The sequence below is a fragment of the Anthonomus grandis genome, chromosome 11 (assembly GCF_022605725.1).
Source record: "Anthonomus grandis grandis chromosome 11, icAntGran1.3, whole genome shotgun sequence".
Taxonomy (NCBI): domain Eukaryota; kingdom Metazoa; phylum Arthropoda; class Insecta; order Coleoptera; family Curculionidae; genus Anthonomus; species Anthonomus grandis.
The window spans coordinates 5,366,722-5,389,957 of NC_065556.1; the positions used below are offsets into that span (position 1 = coordinate 5,366,722).

Consider the following 23,236-nt stretch of genomic DNA (forward strand, 5'->3'; position numbering starts at 1 on the left):
AAAACTGCGGTTATCGCGACTGCTACTTTTACGTAAAACTAACGATGCCGTTAATAAAATTTTCATAGCCCTTTTATTTTTTAAGATACAGGGCATTTTTGAAATTTTCGCATTTAGGGACCCCCATCGTATCTCCGTAGAATCTAGAGGTGTAGATATATATTTTTTTGATTAATAGTTTTTGAGCTATAACCCAAACTTATATTTTTTTAAATAGAATACCTGATATATTTATAATTCATAAAACTGGCCTTTTTTTTACCTTTTAAAAAATATATAACAGTATGGACTTATTTTCAAAAATACGCAAATAACTAACTATTTTCTAAATTAAATGCATAATTTAATAGTAGACCATGAATAACAATAATAGACAAATAAAAAGTTACGAATGAATGACAACGAATAGGGCATTGCATCATTCTTATTTTTCTTGTACTAAAGAAACATAAAAAACAATTATATAAATTTAATAAACACTATAAGAAAACAACCATATAACAAAACAACATTTTTACAAGAGATGTTCAAAATAATAATAAAAAACAAAATTTATTACTTTTCATAAACAAGTACAAAAAACAATATAAAAATTTAGAAATACACAATGTCTATGAAAAATAAAAGGCCGTGTTACGTCAGTATTCTGGTACGCAGACCAGATACTGTTTAGGCGCTCTCTAAAAAAATATAAAAAATATAACATAAAAAAAAATTTGCTCTATAACCAATACCAATATTTCAAATTACAGATCATAATAGTTAAAACTTAAAAATACAAAAACACATTTAGCGACATCACACAAAAAATCAAAATCAAAATAAAAGACCAACTTTATTTACTGACGTAAAAACAGAATGTCTCTAGTTTTTCTATGAAAAGTAGAACAGGCTAGATCAAATGATGTAATCTTTAAGGAATTCAAACTGGACGCCAAATTATAAGAAAAGCTTCGTTTAAAAAGTTCTTTTCTGTGTCGAGGTATAGAAGTGTAAGAAGATGTGAATTGCGTAAGTTACGATTATTGTTGTTAATTCTAAAATCTGCTCTATCATACAAGTATTGGGGAGATTTAATTTTTATTACCTTGTAGCCCAACGAAATGAAGTATAGTTTTCTGCGGTTATACATATTAAGCCAGCCGATGTCTATAAGCTTATCAGAGATCTGATTTCTGCGGCGTATCCCAAAAATAAGGCAAAGGCACGCATTTTGTACTTTCTGAATTCTACGAGAATCAAACTGATCCAAACATGGGTTATATACTGTATCACAGTGGTTAAAGTTGGATAGCACTAAGGAGTCACATAGATGTTTTTTTTAATTTTTGATTTAAAATTTTTCTTTGATTATAAATAAGTTTAAGAGCACCATAGGCTTTTCGGAGCTTTTTTGTGATATGCTCATGAAACCGAAGTTCCGAGTCAATAACAAGTCCCAATGATTTGGACGTGTTAGTTAATGGAATGGTGACATTGTTAATTTGTATATTAAGCTCGTTGCGAACTCTCGATCTATTATTTTTATCTCCTCCGAATACAGTAACGGATAAATTTGAAGGGTTTATCTCTAGATCGTGACACTTTGAGATTTCTATTATACTTTTTAAATCCAAATTTATATTTCTATTGGCAATTTCTGTATTATTTGGGTGAAAGTGAAGATAGAGTTGGGTGTCGTCCGCATACAAATGGTAGCTACAAAATTTTAAATGGTCTTTAAATCGACATGTATAAATTGTGTACAACAATGGCCCCAGGATACTTCCCTGAGGAACACCTACTGATAAAGGTGCTGAGTTAGATTTTATACTTTTTAAAACGATCTGCTGGCTGCGATTATCCAAAAATGATTTAAAATTTTTTATTGCATCTCTTGAAAATCCTATATAACTTAAAACTGATAATAAAATCCTATGATTAATTAAGTCGAATGCCTTTGTGTAGTCAAGTAAAATTAAAGCAGTAAACTCTCTTTGATCCCACGCTCGGAAAATGTCATCTGTCACGTCAGCCATAGCCGTAGCACAGCTATATCCTTGACGAAACCCTGATTGTTTGAGTGGAAAAATTTCATGACTGTTCAAAAATACTCGAGCTTGATTATTTGCTTCGAACTTTTTTGAGAATTTTGGAAAGAACAGGAAGAATGCTTATTGATCGGAGATCTTTAAGTTCCTTTGGTTGAGTTATTTTGGCCAAAGGCGTGACTAAGGCGTGTTTCCACATATTTGGAAATACTGAATTTTTCAAACATTCGTTTATTATGTGAAGCACAAAGGGGACAATAAATGGACAACAAATCTGAATTAATATAATATTAAGCCCATCACAACCATAAGCTTTACTTTTTATGGAAAGAATAATTCTTATTAACTTGATTTCGGTTATTTCTTGCAATTGAAAAGCATGTTTAAAATTTTTAACTAAATTATTATCATAAAACTGCAGCAGATTCTGATTTGCTAGATTAGCGGATTAGATGGACAGTTCGAGGTAAAAAAATTATTAATTCACATAATTCTGAAAGAATGTTCTTTTGTCTATTTTTAACAACATTAAGTTTTTTCAGTTCTGCCCAGGTTTCCCTACTTGATAAATTGGAATTAAATTTTGTTCGTAAAAAGGCTTTTTTCTCATTACGAATCGCTGACGTCGTGAAATTGCGCAATTGCTTATAATAATCATAGGCCGCTGGCTCCCTTGTAGTTTTAAAGTTACCTAAGGCTCTATTTTGTAATTTCTGAAGAAGCCTTATATTTTCAGTTATCCAGGGAGCGTATTTGTAGTTACGATTGCGTTTAAAGGTTTTAATAGGTGCATGTCTGTCAAAAAGAGCTAGCATGGTTGCAGTGACAAATTCCACTTTTGCGTCACGCAACTCATAAATATGTGCCCATGGCAATGATTCGAGATCGTATTGAAAATTATTAAGATTTATTTTATTTAAACAACGAAAAGTAAATACCACTGGATGCTGCTCTTCAATTTGAAATTTAAATTTTAGAAACACGGGAAAATGATCAGAAAATTGTACATTGTGTACTCCGGCCTCTTGTATGCATTCAATGTTTGTAAATATTAAATCAATTAAGGATACCGAAGCAGGGTTTATATGAGTTGGTTCATTTATTACACTTGGGTAAGGCCAAATGTGTCCATTATTGACTCTAAGCGTTTAGTATTATCTAAAAATTTTAGAAAATCAATGTTAAAATCACCAGTACATACAATGTTCTCAGATAGAGTATACAAGTTAGCCAAAATATCCTCTAAATACAAATAGAATTGGTCTACATTGGAATTTGGTGGTCTGTAGACATTTCCTATAATAGCATTATCATTACGCGACTTAATCCTAATCCAAATATACTCAATAAAATCAAGTGATAACGTACTCACAATTTCAAAAGAAATATTAGATTTTATGTAGAAGGCCACTCCACCACCACGTGTGCCCAGCCGATCACATCTAGAAATTTTGTAGCCTTCAACACAAATATCTGAATTATCTATACATGGGTGCAACCAAGTTTCTGTCACCCCAACAATGTCCGAATCAACATCAAAAACGTAATCCTTAAAACTTGCAAAGTTAGCATGTAAGTAACGTATGTTAGTATGAGAAACAACAAGAGACATTTCAATAGAAAACCTTAGTGAGAATTAAAAAAAAAATACGACAATAGTCCACAATACTTAAACACTTAAAGCATTTAGAATACTTAAAATACTTTAAAAATCTACCCTAAATCCTAAGAACCCTAAAAAAATCTATCTAATTTTTATCTGACACCTTATTACATTTATTACTACTCACACTACCACTTCTAAGGGTTCTTTTTAGGGGATGATTAGGATTCTTGCTATCGCTACTAGAAGTTTTTCGTTTAGGAGTCGGATACGGTGGTGGTCGTTGAAACTCAAGACGTGATATCTGCGTAGCTTCTTCCTTTTTTAGGTCTTCCTGCTTTGTCCGTTTATGAATAACACTTGTTGTTTTCTTTCGCTATTTTTAAGTGTCTATAAAGAAGTTTATGTTCGGCTTGTTCCTGATCGGTGCGATCGTGATTTATATAAATTTCTGTCCCCTTTAATTTCTTAGAATTCTTAAGAATTTTTTTTTCACAAATTAGTTTACCACCTCTAATGAAGCTGCTCGATGCGAAATGACCACCATCTTCTCTGATACAAAATGGGCACATCTTTGTAGCCCTTTGAATAGCATTCAAAATAACAATTTGTCTGCTTATGAGATTTTGAAATGCTAAATGAATGGCATCTTAAAGTTCTATTGGATTATTGCATTGTCTTTTATACACTTAAAACACACAAAATAAATATTTTCGTTATTCATTCAAAAACAGAAAAATGTCAATTAAAACCCGAAGATAGTTGACATTAATTTATTTATTTATTTATTAACGGTATCCACCAATTTTACAAAAACAAAATAATACAAAAGATACTAATATTAATTCAACTTAAGCTTGATAATAGTAAGACATAAATCAGTGTTACAAATTATTTTAAAGAAACATGTTAATTTAATAAAAAATAATTTAATTGTCTTTTTTTTTTCTTGGTATAAATAGCCATGGCCTCCCATTAAGTTATGAATTTATTTGCGTATTTTTGAAAATTAATCCACACTGGTATATATTTTTAAAAAGGTAAAAAAAGGCCAATATTATGAACTATAAATTTATAGGGTGTTCCATTTTAAAAAAAACATAAATTTGGGTTATAACTCAAAAACTATTAATCAAAAAAAATATATATCTATACCACTAGATTCTACGGAAAAAAAATCTATAAGAATGAGTTTTGCTTTTACAAAAACTCCGAGGAGGGTCCAGAAATGCAAAAAATTCAAAAAACCCTGTATCTTAAAAACTAAAAGATTTATGAAAATTTTGTTAACAGCATTTTTAGTTTTACGAAAAAGTGGCACAGTGTCGCGAAAACCGCAAGTCTCTATCTCTAAAAATAACGGAGACCTCCCGCAAAAGTATCCTAAATGGGAGACTCTGTACCGGGTGGCCAACTGAGAATGGACGTCGGCGATATCTCAGGCTCTAATAGTCGTAGCGCCTTGGAAAAAAAAATTTTGTAATAAAAGTGGCCAAAAAAAAATGCTGGAAATTACTTTGAAGTTTATTGGTCAACCGCTAGAGGGCGCCACAGCTTCTTAAAATCTTAAAATTGCATTTTTCCAAAAAACCTCCAATAACGTACACCTCAAAATATTATATTAATATTCTAGAAAGATTTCCTCACAAAAAAATTTCTACAAAAATTTCTGCCAGTTGTCAAATAAAGTGGTGGGGGGCATTTTTAGCTTGAATAAAGAAAACAGCTGAAAATCAGCTATGACTGGACTGATTTTTTTTTAACATATTTATTTTTTAAGTCTATTGCCTTATTTTTTCAACCAAAAAAAAATTTCAAATTATTTTTCCTAAAATCCGCTAGAGGGCGTTGACTTGTAGCTAACCCTTTCTGACGGATTATTTAAAAAAACTCAAATACAACTATATATATTTTTTTACGTCATTAAAAGCTAGGAAGAAAACCAAAGAAACTGGTGAAAACGGCACTTCGATATCATTTCTTAAGCAAAAGTTATAAAAAAAAGTGTCCATTCGAAAATAAAAATGACAAAAATGGCGATAAACTCCTATTTGCTTAGACAAACTGAATAAACTCCTTTTATATAAGTATTTTTTTAAACAAACAAACTTATAGTACTCTTTTAGAGAATCCGACATACAGGATTGATCGTTATACGTTTATTTATACAGGGTGTTAACTAAACCAAGTTGACCAAATAGGCCTATTTTGGGAAAACTGTGCATAGGAAAGTTGAGTTAGTAGGCTATGGAAACAAAAGTGGCAGGTAACCATGGAAGCAAAATATGTAAATATTTCAGTTAAATGTCATTTTAGCGTCTCTTCTTACGATTGTTAAAGCGTTTTTAAGTCTCGCTAATAACATCCAATAGTTTTCTTGTTAGTTCGCCGTATTGTGAACCTTGTTTTTCCAGTTTTCCGTATTGTTCCAGTTTTTCGTGTTGTGCCAGTTGTTCGCATTGTTCTAGTTTTTCCTGTTTTGTTCCAGTTTTTTGTGTTTTGTTCAAGTTTTTTGTTCCTTAACTTTTTATCTCTGTTTTTTGTATTGCTTTGTTTAACAATGCTTTACACAAACGAAGAGGCGTTTGATATAATAGGTACTTATTTTGAATTATGAGAAATGCCACAGTTGCTGCAAGGGTGTATGCGCATCAGTATCCTGATAGACGTCATCCTACTGCAAAAGTTTTTCTTCGGATCATAGATTGTTTGCGAACGACTGGAAACGTTCGGCTGCCCGTGTTTCGGAGACAACGCAGGGGACGCACCGAAGACAACATAATAAATGTTTTAGCCTACGTCGAGTTTAGTCCTCACTTAAGTACTAGAACAATAGCGCACGACCTGGGAGTAAATCCAACTACTGTTCAGAATATTCTTAAGGAGTACACCAGGTAAGCGATCTTTTAGATATTAATCTTCACTATAGGCGATGAGACTTAATTTTCATTTCAGAGAGTTCATTTTTTGATGATGATGCTTTAAATGTAAAATTAATAATTTTTTCACGAAAATCACCAGATTAGTCTATTCTGTTGAATCAGCAGTCAGCATCTTGTTCCAGGTTTCATCCATATCATTTAGTCCTGCATCAAGAATTAAGTGCACAAGATTTTGACCGAAGGCTAGACCATTGTCACTGGCTTTTGGGTATGATTGCAGAGGATCCTCAGGTGCTTTCAAACATATTGTGGACAGATGAGGCTACATTTCACAGCAATTGAGGCGTGAATCTCTACAATATTCATTACTGGTCACCAACGAATCCGCACTGGATGCGAGAAGTCCAGCATCAAAGCCGTTGGTCTTTAAATTGTTGGGCAGGAATATTAGGAGGTCGAAAATCGAAATATCGGCCCATTTTTTTAAACAACGCACTAAATGGTGCAAATTATTTGCAGTTTTTAAGGGAGGAATTGCCAATGTTCGGGAGTTTTTAGATGCTACCTACCCTGGTAGATGGATAGGACAGGGCGGTACCTTTCCATGGCCGGCTAGATCACCAGACCTAACGTGCCTGGATTTTTATTTATGAAGTCGAGTTAAAGAAATTGTTTTTGCAACAAGACCTACGACGCAACAAAATATGATTGGCCGGATTAGGGATTGCATGCAGACTCTCTCATTTGCTGAGGTAGAGACTGCAGTCTTGTCTACCGAACAAAAGATGTTTCAGTGCATAGAAAATGATGGAATGCATTTTGAACATTTGGGGAGGCACTAAATAAATTATGTGTATAACATATTAACATTATTAGTACAATTTTATTGTACCACCTAAGATTTCTTAAAATTGTATGTAGAATTTAAATATCAAATAACATATTAAAGAGTGTTCTATTTTAAATAAGCAAGTTTTCATCTACATCCGGTATCAACAAAATTGTTACAAGTGTCAAATTATTTTATTGTTGTATATTTAATTAGCTTTTCTATGGTATGGTATGGTGCCAAATTTTCAAAACTTTTCTATAGAACAACTATAAACTGTATGCACAGTTTTCCCAAAATAGGCCAATTTGGTCAATTTTATTTAGTTAACACCCTGTATAAATAAACGTATAACGATCAATTCTATATCTCGGATTTTCTAAAACACTACTAAGTTTGTTTCTTTTTAAAAAATACTTAGTTAATACGAGTTTATTCAGCTTGTCTAAGCAAATAGCAATTTATGGCCATTTTTATCACTTTTATTTTCGAATGGACACTTTTTTGTTAATAAGTTTAGTTTAACAAGTGATATCGAAGTGCCATTTTCACAAGTTTTTTTGGTTTTTTCCCCGCTTTTAATGACGTAAAAAAATATATATAGTTGCATTTGAGTTTTTTGAAATAATCCGTCAGAAAAGGTTAGTCACAAGTCAACGCCCTCTAGCGGATTTTAGGAATAGTAATTTATAATTTTTTTTTGGTTGAAAAAATAAGGCAACAATAGACTTAAAAAATATATGTTTAAAAAAATCGATCTAGTCATAGCTGCTTTTCAGCTGTTTTCTTTATTCAAGCTGAAAACGCCCCCCATCACTTTATTTGACAACTGACAAAAATTTTTGTAAAAACTTTTTTGTGAGGAAATCTTCCTAGAATATTAATATAATATTTTGAGGTGTACGTTATTAGAGGTTTTTTAGCAAAAAATGCAATTTTAAGATTTAAAGAAGCTGTGGCGGTCGACCAATGAACTTGAAAATAATTTCCAGCATTTTTTGGCCACTTTTATTACAATTTTTTTTTTTCCAAGGCGCTACGACTATTAGGGCCTGACTTATCGCCTATATTCTTAGTTGGCCACCCGGTACATGTAACATATAATATCATTAACAATAATAATAACCATTATTACAAAAATAATAATAATAAAAAAGATATTGAATTAGCTATCTATTCTTGCTTTTAGAACTTGTCAACGAGATAATAAATTTGGAAATGTTGAACGTTTTAATTATTGTGGCTCCTATAAAGTAAAAAGAATTTTTTTTTAAAATTCCCTAATTTGTTTGAATATTGTCAAAACATGCCTTCTCCGAGTATTGAAATTATGAATTAAAAATAAAGGTATACGTTCTTTTTTTATTTTTAATTAGTATTAATTAGTATCAAAGCTATCTTGGTTTTACACATACTGTATTGTTTTTTATTTGAAGTTTTCATATATTGTTTTTACTTAAATAATAAAAAAAAATTCACAATTATCGTGCAGCTTGCAAATCGTGAAGATTCGACACGATTGACGATAATTTTAAGCACGTGTCACGCCTAAAAGTTATTATTTTTTACGTGTACATGAGAAATAAAAATTTATTATAACTTTAAAAGTTGTATATAAATGTTTTGATTTTTGTTAAATTGTATCAATTAAAATCTCGATTATTTTGTTACTGCAAGTTGTCAAAATGTGGTTTCTTCAGTTTTCTTGTGTTTTGATTGTGTTTATCCAATTATCACAACAGGTAAGAATAAATTTTTAGGTTTTGTTCTAAAATACAGACATTTTTAAATAATCTTTTTTTTTTATTTTAATATTCTTGCAGTACGTAAATGTTAAAAACGCTCTTACTTTTAAAAAATTCTACACTAGATGAATAAACTTTTTCTGAAATTTCGTTACTAATAAATCCTTATACTCTTATAGATTTAGCCACCAAAACGTTGGCGTTGGTTCAAATTGAGGTTTCTTATTGAATAAATAGATTTTTCTTTATATTTAATTTCAATTAAAAATAAAGTTACGTATAAAATTGAAAAGAAGAAACGAGCTCAGAGGTTGATAAATAAAACCTTAGCTCATGGGTATATAAGAAAATATATTGTACATTTTTGTAATTAAGAATTATCGGGCTTGAATTAAATTAAATGTAACAAAGCGTATCGTTAAGAAAAGATTTAGGTCCAGATTTTTTCTAAATAACTGAGTAAGTCCATTTTCTTCTTGTATTTATTAATATTTATTCAAATCTGATTTAATATTCAATAAAATAGGTAACTAGTAATGAATTTGTCACAACAATATACACTACCGGCCAAAAGTGAAGAAACATTTACAAATTTAACATCTTAACATACAAGATAGTATTTTATATTTTTAGTAGAAAATATTTAGCTCTACTATTGCAGCATAAAAACACATCCTTCTTGTTTGTATTTACCTTATCAGTTGATCAAAAAATTATTTATGCTATTTTATACGGACAAAAGTGAATAAACATTCCAAAGAAATCTTATTTGGTATTTAAAGTGATTATTTATCATTAGTTTGATCTTAACGTTGAGTGTTAAACTGTTATATACGATTTGTGCAAAATGCCTCGCGCAATAGATCTGAGTATTGATCTCCGAAAATTAATTGTTTCAAAATTTCAAGCTGGTGTAAAACAAAGTGAAATTGCTAGGCAAATTAATCGTAATAGAACCGTAGTTTCAAAAACTATTGCTGCTTTTAAAAAATATAATAGTGTTACTACCCATCCAAGGTATGGACGGCCAAAGAAAACGAATAAAGTTATTGAGAGAAAACTAAAAATGTGGCAACAGAACATCCCTTTATGCCCGCCACAGAAATTTATAATGGAATACCTGGGGTTTTGGTATCTGTGAGTACTATTCGTCGTCGTTTGACTGAATTTGGAATTTATAGCCGTCGTCCAGCCAAAAAACCATTTATTTCTAAAAAGAATAAATTGGCTAGACTCCAATTTGCACAGGAACATCTTGATTGGACAACCCAGAAGTGGAAAACGGTTCTATTTTCTGATGAAAGTAAGTTCTGCCTATTCGGATCTGATGGAATGAAATGGGTTCGTCGTCCTGTCAATACTAGACTTTAAAGTACATCAGGGCAACTGTGAAGCATGGAGGAGGCAATATCATAGTTTGGGGTTGCTTTTCCGGATCAGGAGTAGGACCATTAAGAAAAGTTGAATGAAAAATGGACATATTTCAATTTTTAAGAATTCTTCAGGATCATATGCTTCCATACACAGAAGAAAATATGCCACTTCGATGGTCGTTTCAGCAGGATAACGATCCGAAGCATACCGCAAAAGTAGTAAAGAAATGGTTTGAAGACAACAATGTGCCCCTTATGAAATGGCCCCCACAAAGTCCGCATCTAAACCCGATAGAAAACCTATGGGACAATTTAGATAGGAAAATCAGACAAAAAAATTAAGCTAAATTTAGAAACCAGGATGATTTGTTCACAGCTCTTCAAGAGGAGTGGAATTCCATTTCAGCAGATTATATTGACAGCCTAATGAACTCTATGCGAAGTCGGTGTGCTGAAGTTATAAAAAATAAGGGTTTTGCTATACATTATTATTTTTTTTATGTACAACTAACTAATATATTGTGTATAAAAAATAAATAAAAATAGTATTTCTCCACTTTTGTCCCCTGTAAAAATAAGAATAAAATATATTAGTTGTCACTTGTTTTTTTTTTTAATTTTTTATTGAGGTACTGAAGAATAGAAACAAAATTATATTTAAAAAAAAATTAAAAATTAATGATCAAATACACGAATATAAAAATAAATACAAAAGACACTTTGTTTCTCTACTTTTGTCCGATACTGACTGAATAAGTTTTTTAATTTTTAGGCCGCAATTGATAATAGAATTGTTAATGGACAAAAAGTACAATCAATAGAACAATATCCATATCAAGTAGCTTTATTTAAAAAAAACGAACTTATTTGTGGGGGATCAATATTATCACAAAAATATATTCTTACTGCTGCTCATTGTCTGGTAAAACCGCTGGAAGAAGGTGAAGAAATATCATGGTAATAAAAAAAATCTATATTTGCTAATTAAATATAATTACAACCTTATACCCTATTACATATTTTAGGGAACAAGAACCGGGTCTTCTTTAGAAGACATTTCTGTCCTCGCAGGAAAAATAAGTAGTATTGATCCAAGTTTAGCTATTTTATCTAAGAAAATAATCTTGCATCAAGATCTCTTCGTAAAATATATTAGAGATCAATACAACTCTATAGTTTTAGTTAGAGTCAGCATAGATCTTGGTATTATATCTCTTAAAAATCCTTTGAAATATTCCGCGAGCATTAAAAGAGTCAGGTAATTTTCAAATATTTTTTAAATTTTCATACATACGTTTGAAATATTTATACATTGTTTAAATGTAAATAAGCATATTTGAGTAAAGAACCTTTTTCTGTAAATAATTATTTTCGAGCAGCTTGCCCTCTCCTGATGAATCAGATTCTTCGTTTTGCGGTAAGACCGCTGTGACAACTGGATATGGATGGTTATATAACAATGAACCTACAACAGATTTATACGCTGTTAACCTTAAAATTCCAAAAATAAATAAATGTCCCTATGGTTTTCATCATATGATATGTGTACCTCAACAGAAAGGCTTAAAGTAAGTTTATATTATGTTATACTCATGACATATTTTTGGTACTATAATGAACATGTACTTTTTAATGGTGACTAAAAGTATATAACAACAGCAAGATTCTTTAGAAAGTTTATAAATAAGATTTAAATAATAATTATTTATTCTTTTCGCAGAGGCATTTGTCACGGCGACTCTGGCGGACCTTTAGTTATAAATGGAGTACAATATGGAATTACAGCAAGTGGTATAGAACCAACTAGGATCTGTCAAGATATAACACTATTTGCGTTTACTAATATTATTGAATTTAGAAAATGGATATCTGAGAATTCCGATATCGATGAGGAGAACGCTTATAGTAACAATCCTAAAGAAGATTATATAGAAATATTATAAGTTAATGATGATCTTTTAAAGAAGATTTATGTTTATATAAACACAAATATATTTAATTGGAAAGTAAATAGAGCTTTTTGTTGATTTTCTAACAAAAATAAAGAATTACAATCAATGATTTATAGGAAACTTATTATACTCTATTTCAGAAGTGTGTAGAGCAATAAAACCTCATTAGGTATGCAAAAGTGGTACCTGGTGATCCACCAATATTTTATGCCACTACCTTAGTTGGGTATTAGTTTCAATGTAAAATTCTTTCTTTTCCTTGATTGCAGGTAGTGCCACCCGGTTTTGGGTCAATTTATGAGTTTTGCCCATTGTTACCCACTGATAAACATTGAAAACGGTTCGCCAAAGGCGTGCAACTGGGACTTGTTTTTTACCTTATAATTAATGTACTTAAATGCTATTTTATTTTAGAAAGTTACTTTTGTTTAAATGGAATAATATATTTTTTTCACAAATTTATTGAACATAATATGTAGAGTAAAACAGTTGAAAATGTCACTTTTGGATCTGGCACTTTTTGAACAGTGTATAACAGTTTTAAATTATAATAGATTGTAGTCTTCTTCGTCATCTGACGAACTGTCATCACCTCTTGACATTATAATTAAAGGATCGACTGTCTGATCGATGAGGTTGTCAAGATCCCACATTTTGTCCTCTTGCTTAATTACATGCTGGACTGCTTTTCGCCAATTCTCTGGTGTCGCTTCCGTAATGGCTTGATCAAACAGTAGCTTAACATCTTTCATTTTAAAAGTCGTGTTTTGTCTTGCTGCAAATCCTTTTACCTGCGCCCATATCAGTTCTATAGGATTTAGTTCGCAATGATATGGCGGTAAGCGCAGTACAGTTATATTATATTTTTCGGCTGTATCTTCCACGGCGTATTTCATGAAACGAGTTTTGTGTAAGTTTGCTATTGCCAGCAGTTCTTTTTTTATCAAATTTGCTTCAAACGCAATACCTTTTGCAGTCAGCCAATCGATAATTTCTTGCTTTCTCCAACTTGAAGTTGGCGTCTTCTCTATTCGCCGTGAATGATAGCTTGCGTTATCCATAACCACCACCGAATTAGCCGGAAGAAATTTTATCATTTCACCAAAATAGTCCTCGAAAACGTCTGAGTTCATGTCTTCATGGTAATCTCCTGTGCGAGTCGACTCAAAGGTTAGCAGACCTTCTTTTAAAAATCCCTCTTCGCTTCCAATATGTGTGATTATAAGTCTTTTTCCTTTTCCCGAAGGTACTTTAATACCCGTAGACAGGCCTTCTATAAAAGCTTGGCGAGCACTGGTTATATTTTTGTCTTGCCACATTTTTTGGACTATATAACCTTCGTTAATCCACGTCTCATCAAGATAAAAAACTTTCTTTTGCTCCCTGCGGTACTGCTTGATACTTCTCAAGTATTGTCGTCTCCAACAAACAATTTCGTCGCTCTCCAGTAAAAGTGCTTTGCGGTTATGCTTTTCCCAGGCAAAATCCATATTTTTTTAAAGTTTTCCATAAAAGTTTTCTACTTATCAACGGAATACTGTCATCTCGGCCAAGCTCCATTAAAATTTTGTCTAGGGTGGGTATTTCCTTTTTTAAATAAAAAGAGTGAACTTTTCTTCGAATTATACATTTAGCATTTTCATCAAGGACTTTTGTAGGTCGTCCTGGCTTTTGCTTGGGAGATTCCACTTGACCTGCTACTTTTCTTTCCCGCAAAAATTTAAAAATGGTGGACTTTCCAATTCCACTCATTCGAGAACATTTTTCAACAATTTCTTGCACAGTAAAACTAGGTTAATCGTGTTTTATGCAATCATGTACATTTAAAATAATAACTTTTTCACTCAGCGATAGTGGAGAATTTTTAGTACATCTTTTCGTTGGACTGAATACCTCCATTTTTTAAATATTGGGATAATAATATTGTGATTACACTGCAGCGTAGCAGTGACTACTAACGTTTAAAATATGATTTAAAAGTATTTATAGTCTGTATATATTACCTGACCCCATTTTTGCATGTTACAAAGCGTTAAAAGATAGGTACCTATACAAAAGGATTAAAAGTATTTATTTAGTATTTAATCTCTTTCAAAATAAAGGCATTTAATCCATGAAAATTAAATTCATAAATATTATAAGTACCTGCGCCTATGAACTACCACGAAATGTAGCCAAACAGAACGGAATTCCCCAGTTTATTGCTCTATACACTTCTGAAATAGAGTATAACAGGTGTTTCATAAAAATAATAAAATATATGTATAAGTGCAAAATATAAAAGGTAAAAATATAAGGTTAATAAAAGTCTTTGACCAAGAAGATCTTAAGAGCCTAATATTTCTTTTTATACTTGTAGTACTCATTGAATAATTACTTATTATCTTTAAATATTAGAACTGCCACTGATGTAAAAAACTTTGGTAATCGAAATATGAACTAAATTATTAGTAAATAATTGTATGAAGGCTTTTAAATCTTTATCTACAAAAAAATAGAAAGAAAATTACATTATGTTTCCAAGTATTTACAATTTTGATTGTGAATAATACAGAGTATTTCAGAACTATGGGATCAAACTTCTGGGGGTTGTTTAGTGCAACAGAAGAGTCCATTTGAGTATAGGAACCCATGTGCGGAAATGCGTCACTACGGCTCTAAGACGCGTTAAAATTTATAAAAAACATTAATTACCTAAATAGGATCTGCTGCATTTATTTTTACCTTTTTTACAACAATTGTTTAAAATCAACGCTTATCAATGTCAATTTTCAATGTCATGTTTAAACATTTTATAGCTTACAATTTTTAAACACTTATTGCTAATGGAAAACTTTACCAATCAAGAATTGGCGGATATGCATTTGGCATACGGAGCAATAAACTGCAATGAACGAGCAGCATCGCGGTTGTATCACGAACGTTATCCCGAACGACAGCATCTTGGATACAAAAAAGTTTATTGCGATTCATCGGCGGCTCGCTGAGAGAGGCATGTTTAAGACCAAGATGCATGAATACGAGTAACGCTTCTGTCTGGCGGGTACTACACGAGTAACAACTTGATCCTTACCACTTCCAGAAAGGTATGACTGCAGCCGATTATCATCTTAGAGTTCAATTTTGTCGATGGCTTCTGGATCACATCATTGCACAACCAAATTTTTTAATTTGGTTGTGCAATGCGAGTGTTTGGTTCAGCGGTTTGAATACCGTTGGATTGCCAGAGGTAGAGCAGTTTCTTGGCCTCCTAGGTCACCCGATTTAACGTCGCTCGATTTTTCCTTGTGGGGACATGTAAAGTCTTTAGTCTACGAAACTCTAGTGGAATCAGAGCTAGACTTAATTGAACCAATAACAGCAGCTTTTGAAATCATTCAAAACGAGGATCAAATTTTTAGTGTAGTCCGCCGAAATCATGTGCGGCGTTAAAATCGGTGTATTGAGGTTGGAGGAAGACATTTTGAACAATTGTTGTGACGGTATCATATACAAAAGGAAAAAAATAAATGCATCAGATCCTATTTAGGTAATTAATATTTTTTCTAAATTTAAACGCGTCTTAGCGTCTTAGTGGCGTAGTGACACATTTCCGAACATGGGTTCCTATACTCAAATGGATTCTACTGTTGCATTAAAGAACCCCTAGAAGTTTGATCCCATAGTTCTGAAACACCCTGTATATGTGCATATATATGTGCTTTGCTTCAAGCATGTATATTGTCCATGAATACTTTCTCAGTAAAAGTATAAAAATAAATTGGACATATTACTATTATAGGTATTTTTAAATAAATACATATGTAAACAAATTTGTTGTACTTATACCCAGAGTCTAATAAAAATATAAAAAAATATAGATATACACACATAATTAGTACATGTTTGTAACTATTTACACAGTTCGAGAATAGTTCATATGTCGCATCGGTAATGTAGCTAACATATTACAATAACAGCTTTTCCTGCTTTTGTCTGTTACGACCTCGACTGTCTGAAAAATATTAATAATTTTTCTTTTAAAGGCAATTTATGAATTTCATTCAACACTTGTTCTTTTTTTCTCCTTCTTTAATTATAAACATCGTAAAATAATTTTTAAAAAGTTATTAAGATTTATTGATTCTCTTACAAATTTTAACCCACATTTCTTCTTTTTTTGGTTCTTCTTCTTCTTTAAGCACATGAAAGATATTAACGATCTTTTTATAAGCAACTGAATTATTATGGACACTTCTCTTCTGTTTCTGCCAAAAAGGAATTATTGATTTTTTTTTACATTAATTTCTAATATCCCACATAATATCGCACTTCTTTTTTCTCTTTTTTAAGTATTTGGAATAAACTAAGAGATTTCCTATTCATTTGTAAAACCCCATTAGGGAAAATCTTTGCACTTACATCTGTTATAGCACTGACAAGCATGGCCGAATAAGAATAAATCTGATAAGTTTAAATCTGATATGTGACAATTCAAACCTTATGCTTTAAAAAACCCATATTAGAAATTTCTGCGGACACATTTTTTTTTCATTCAGTTTTCTTGTAAGATGAATATCAAGGTATTATAATTTTGTATTGGTATAAAAAAAAAATTTAAGTATTCAAAAAATTCTTTAATGTTAGTTAAGGCTGTGCACTTATTAGGCTGTTTTAACTTGAGGAGGTTCCATAGATGTAAAACCTTAAATGTTACCTATTGAAAACTGAAAAACAGTACATCTACAAAATGAATGCAAGAACACAGGAATGTTAATCCTATTGCTGACAGTGACATTATTTATTCCGAAACGCCGTATTTTCTGAAGATGCTGCCTATATTTACTGTGGAGTGTTAACCTAACTCTGTTCATATAGAGTTGTTAAGTTAATCGTTCCCCAGATATTTATAGATTTCGTTTTCTCATTAAAATATATATTTTCAAGAGTAACTGCCTGCGCTTAGGCTAGTCTCCCATTAGGGAGTATTAGAAAGGCAGTTTTCTATAACTTTAACTCTAAAGCGATATCCCATATATATTCTTGAACTATCTGCATACATTTTTGTAAATCGCAATTGTTTGTAACGTCTATTTTAGATCATCTATATATATATATGTACAATGCTCCAATTAACCACAAGAATCTATTTATTTATTTATTTTTTAAATGAAAAAGGGTCAATTAGTTGATAATAATAAAATAAAGTTAGTGCATACTGTTTATAAGATTCATCAGTGTTGTCACTTGGGAGAGGATATAGGAAATTCAGAGAGGAGAGAGAGGACACTTAGGATATAGGAAATTCATCTGTTTAGAGAAGTTATAAATCTTATGTGAGCATCTTAGTGTAGAGGTAATAAAAAAAATAATCAAAAGGTCCTTTTAATTCACGCTTCATTCATTTGAGATGAGCAATAACCCACTATTAATAGGAGAACATATTAGACTTAATAGGTCAATTCAACCTATAGATGTCAAAACAGCGTTGTTTTATCAGTAGGCTCTAACTCATCGTTTAAGGGTTGAATTTCATTATATATTCCAGATATTTTAGAAAAAACAATAAACAATAATAACAATAAACTGCCTGCGCTGTGACGATAAAAATTTCTAGGATTTTGTACTAACATACGAAACTGGCTACGTACAAATTTGGCGCCTGAGGCATATTTTCTCAATGTACCAACTCTTCCTTTAGATAACCTTACAGGATATATTAGGGAGTCGACAGATGCCTTGGAATATCAAAATGAGAAGAATGTTGTGAGTCTCCAACGCATGAAACTCGCTACAAATCTGGCGACCGAGGCTATGGAAGGCATTTTGACAATAACTGTCAATTTGTCATGAATAAAAAAATAAAATGATTGAAATTTTACTTTTCGTCCTATAAAGCAAAAGTACTTTTCGTATCAGCCAGACGAATTGTATGAAATACTGAGAAATCAGGCCGTAATTTGTTGAAAGCTAGACCATATTCAAAGATTGGCATGGGTCAACTTAACGAGCGCAATAAGAGCAGCCGTATGCTAAAAATTCACGTTTCTCGGATATACATTATTAAAGAGATTAGGCTCGTTTGTCATTTATTTTAAAAAACTGCCTAACAGCATGGCAAGTGCTTAGGATAATGGCTCGTTTTATGTAGCTATTATTTTTAAGCTCAGTTTTGGTTTTCTTGGCTTTTTGCAATGTAGAGTGCTGATGTGGGTTACTATCGCTCTTCCTGCTTGTTTTCTTGATAAACTTGTTCTAATGGTAAAAGACTTTGAATGGTGGGTGGAAATTTTTGTCATCAGGGTTCTTGTGAATGTTTGGATAGCTTTGAAATCTTTTTTAGTCTACTTGAGTACACCGTATACCTCTTTTTCTAGTAGTCTTTCTAGAGTATTCTCGATTGGTTATAATCGGTAATAGATAGTATACTTTGGCGTTTTAGTAATAGCTGGTGGATCGTCCTTATAGTAGGAGGTTCTAGCTGCTTGTTGACATAGCTCTAACCTCCAAGCACAGTTCTTGGTGTATTACAGTTACTTGATTGGGGCGGTGTAGGTAGTCGTTTTGACATAATAGTCTACATGCTGCTATAATGTGTTTGAACGTTTATGACTTCTTCGTTTAGTTTTTCTACGAGCTCCTGATGCAAGATCATGTCGTTCTTTATATTTTGTTGGTGCAAAAGTTTGACATCCACCGGTAACATGCTGAATAGACTCCGTTATCTCACATCAATACCTAGATCTATCACTTTGTGCCGTCCGGTCACCTACGATAAATTATATAATAAACTCCTGGACAAAATTATCGCACCACTTGATTTTTAGAGATTTTTTTTAATAAAGATAAAAAAATAAGCAAACTTATAAGCATTGTTAACTATGCATTATTAATTAACAAAAACAATTATATTCTATTTAACAAAACGAGATTTAAGTAAATAAATTCAATACAAGGAAAGCATCGATTTTCACTAACTTCAATTTTGATACAAAAATAAAATAATAGACCCATAATGAATTCTTAATAACGTGTATTGCCACCTCTAGCTGCAATGACCGCTTGAAGTCTTCGCAGCATTCCTCGTATCAAATTATGAAAACTTTCCTGCGGATGTATTCTCACTCCTCACGAGCAGCATGTTCCATGATAAAGCATAAACATAGTTTTTGTCCAGTTCTGCTTTTTATACGAGAAAAGATATTATAACTGCTTTAACTGATATTTATTTTTATTTCAATTTTCTTGACAAAATAATTAGTGGTGCCATAATTTTGTTCAGGAGTTTATATTCAATAATAGTAATAATAATAATTATTATTATTATTATTAATATTATAAATAATATTCAAAATAAATTTCAAAAATATATAGAGAAATATACGAATAAGATGAATGGTAACAAAATAGATAATACAAAACTAAATACTACATAAAAGATAATTGATAAAAGACCTACAAAACGAAATGCGAAACTTTAGGACATCGGTAGATTTTCTCAGTAAAAAGTATGAGGAAGAAAAACTACGAACTAAGCCTTTAACTGATATAATAAATAATCTCTCTTAGGACAATAAAGTTTTGAGGAAAGAAGTAGAAAAACTCAAAGCTGTGCGTAATGTTAATGAGGCCATTAAGCTTAATAGAAATCTCTGCATTACCGGTCTTGTGGATGACGAGGAGGATAAGGAAGATACAGGAAACAGACTTAGTAATCTTTTTGGCTTTTTGGAGGTCCCTCTATCAGAAGTTCAAGTGATTTAAAATATTAACACCAAAGCAGAAGTGAAGACCATTGCCTTCCTAGCAAGGAGACCAAACATAACATTTTAAAGGCCAGGCGAAAAAAAGGAAGACTTACTCTAAGTATCATAGGTCTTGGCAATAAGACCATGACCATTTTTATTCATGAGGAGATGACTAAGAAAAACTACATTCTTTTTAAGAAGATAAAGCAACTAAAGGGCTTGGGGTATCGATATGTGTGGCATCGTGATGGCAGAACCTTGGTAAGAAAAAATGAAATCGATAAGCCGATCCATATAAAAAATGAGGATATATTAGAAGAACTTTTAACTAATTTGTCTTATTTACTTATTTTATTAATACATGATATTTATTTTATTTATTTTTTTTTCTTTTCCTTTTATCTTTTTACCTATTTGATTTTTGTGTATTTTTTAGTGTTTTGGTATATGTATTTTAATATTTTTAAATGGCTCAAAGCAATTTTAAAAACTTAAAAGTTGGTCACGTCAACATACTTTCCTTGTTACCCAGTATTGATGAAGTAAAATTGATTCTTTCTATTCTAAACCTTGATATTTTGGGAATAACGGAAAGTTCGCTTTCAGAAAATATTTTAGATAACGAAATTGATATAGTTGACTATAACTTTGTGCGATTGGACAGAAGAACGAGAGGTGGAAATGTTGGGGCTTAGGTGAGGACAAATTTGAGAGTTCATAAAGTGGATTTGTTAGAGCAAGTAGAAATTTTTGAACAATGGCTTATTTTAGAAATAAACAAACTTAAAATAGGCTTTGGGGTTTTTTATAGCCCGCCTCAGTTTAATATCCTTAGAGCATTTGGACACTTTAATTTTATACATTCTTCCTATGGTAGGTGAAATAACAATAATGGGTGACCACAACCTCTTAGAATATAAATATGTAAATGAGCAGTTTGATTTTCAAGTTGTCATAAATCTGACTAGGTGTTCAAAGCAGAAAGCAAGTTTAGTTGATGCCATAATTCATTAATAGGTATTGTTGAACATAAAGATATGCATGAGCACTCCGACCATTAACTAATTTATTGCACTTTTGCTGTTAATACTCCAAAAATTTCTCCAAAACTTGTCACATTTAGAAATTTTAGGATTTTAGATAGTGCTGTTTTTGATTCCGATTTTAACATTGGGGTAAGGTGTTTAGTTTTACGGAACTAGATGATAAGGTACAGTGTTTTACGCATACTCTTACGCAACTTTTTGATAGGCCTGCACTTTTTACCACGGTTAGGGTAACAAAGCCGAAAGCACCTTGTCTTACAGACGCTTTAAAAGAAGTGAAAAAATACAGAAATTCACTGCTTTTGAAATATGAAAAACTAAACAGCCTGGTGATTGGAAAGCTTATAAAAATGTTCGTAACATATTTACTTCTGCAGTGAGAAATAAAAAGAAGGCCTATATTAATTTTTTGCACAGAAATAGGAATAAGAAAGGGCTCTGGAATGGTTTATTGTCATCTTATTATTTATAGTAAAGCAAAGAACAATTCTACTTCAAATCTATCAGACAGCTTCCGGTAAGCAATTAATCAGTTTTTTGTTGAATCGGTGCGTCAGATGTCTACACCAGTTACAGCGGAGGCCATTCGGGAATATCTGGTGGCAAAGTCACGGATCAAAGGTTCGATCTATAACTGGTGGATACTGGTGGCGTATCTGATGCTATTTGGAAAATAAAATCAAATGCCGGTCATTAGAGATGGTTAACATGTGCTGTCCCAGTATCATACCGGTAGTAACTCACATTTTTAATACATGCATCGAGAAAGGTCAGTTTTCCTCTTTATGGAAAAAGACAATAGTGTTGCCACCACCTAAGATCTCTAACCCAAATGATTGTTCTGATTTACGACCAATCAGCCTACTGTCTATATTGTCAAAGATTTTTGAGAAGATTACATTATACAAACAGGTGATTGAATACATTGATAATAATAATTTGCTCTCGGAATCGCAGTCAGGATTTTGTCGTGGTTTTACCTCAGCTCTTTTTGGAGTCTTGGACGATATTATTGATGCTCACAATAAGAAGGCGAGACAACAGCTTTAGTTTTGTTAGATTTTAAAAAGGCCTTCGACACTCTTCGCCATAATTTCCTTTTGGAAAAGCTCTTTTCTTATGTTTTTTTAACGAAAGCTGTGCGTTTTTTTAGTAATTACCCGGCGAATAGATCACAGATGACAAAAGTGAGTAACTTATTTTCTGCGCTAGCCGGCTTAATAAGAGATGTTCCCCAAGGATCCATTCTAGGCCTATTACTTTTTATACTTTATATAAATGACCTAGAAAATAAAATTCGAAACTGTCGTATGGCTCAATACTGTGACGATACACAAATTTATATACAGTTTACCAAGAATAATGTTTTTGAATCCATGGAATCATTGGGTTGGTGGTTGGATGTAGTACATAATTATTCAAAACAAAATGGTTTAAAATTATACCCTAAAAAATCGGCTGTCATCTAGATTGGCCCTTTGGCATCATGGTGTCGTATGAACTGTGATCTCATAATAAAAGGTGAAAACATTATGAGTTTTAGAAGAACATGAAAACTTATCTAAAGAAGCAACTTTGTAAAGCTCTCGTCTTATCGTATTTTAATTATTTTAGTTTGAAGATTGGTGTCCATGTTCTGGGATGAATTTTATATAGGTATTTGCAAGCAAATAGAGTAGAAAATAAAAGTCTTATTTCAGAAATTCCTTTTTTATTATAGGGTCGAGGACTAAAAGTAAAAGACAAAATTTACATAGATAATATGCTTATATGCTTAGCACAAATTTTAAAACGTAGGTACTTATATTGTTAAAAACGAGATTTGTCAAAACAAAAGCCCATATAAAACGGTACACTTAAAATTAAACGAGTAAATCTCACCATAAAATAACAAATAATACACCTAGGTTTAAAACAATAACATCTAAACAGCACCGTTACAACACAAGAAACAAAACAATCGAAAAAACCTTAATAACCGCCATTCAAACTAATCCGACCACTGGAGTCATCTATCATCTAAACCAGTGTTACTCAAACTTTTTTCGT

At 31.7% G+C, this 23,236-nt stretch overlaps 2 protein-coding genes across 2 annotated transcripts in view; both read left to right on the forward strand.

Moving 5' to 3' along the window:
- Positions 1 to 23,236, forward strand: part of LOC126742453 (uncharacterized) — a 1,408,556-nt gene that overhangs the window by 199,656 nt on the left and 1,185,664 nt on the right. The gene's annotated exons all lie outside the window — the stretch shown is intronic.
- On the forward strand, positions 8,960 to 12,473 carry LOC126742273 (kallikrein 1-related peptidase b9-like). Its single transcript, XM_050448900.1, has 4 exons — positions 8,960 to 9,086; positions 11,235 to 11,419; positions 11,842 to 12,030; positions 12,183 to 12,473. Exons 1-4 carry the CDS (start codon positions 9,030 to 9,032, stop codon positions 12,403 to 12,405), a joined length of 654 nt encoding a protein of 217 aa, XP_050304857.1. The 5' UTR covers positions 8,960 to 9,029; the 3' UTR covers positions 12,406 to 12,473.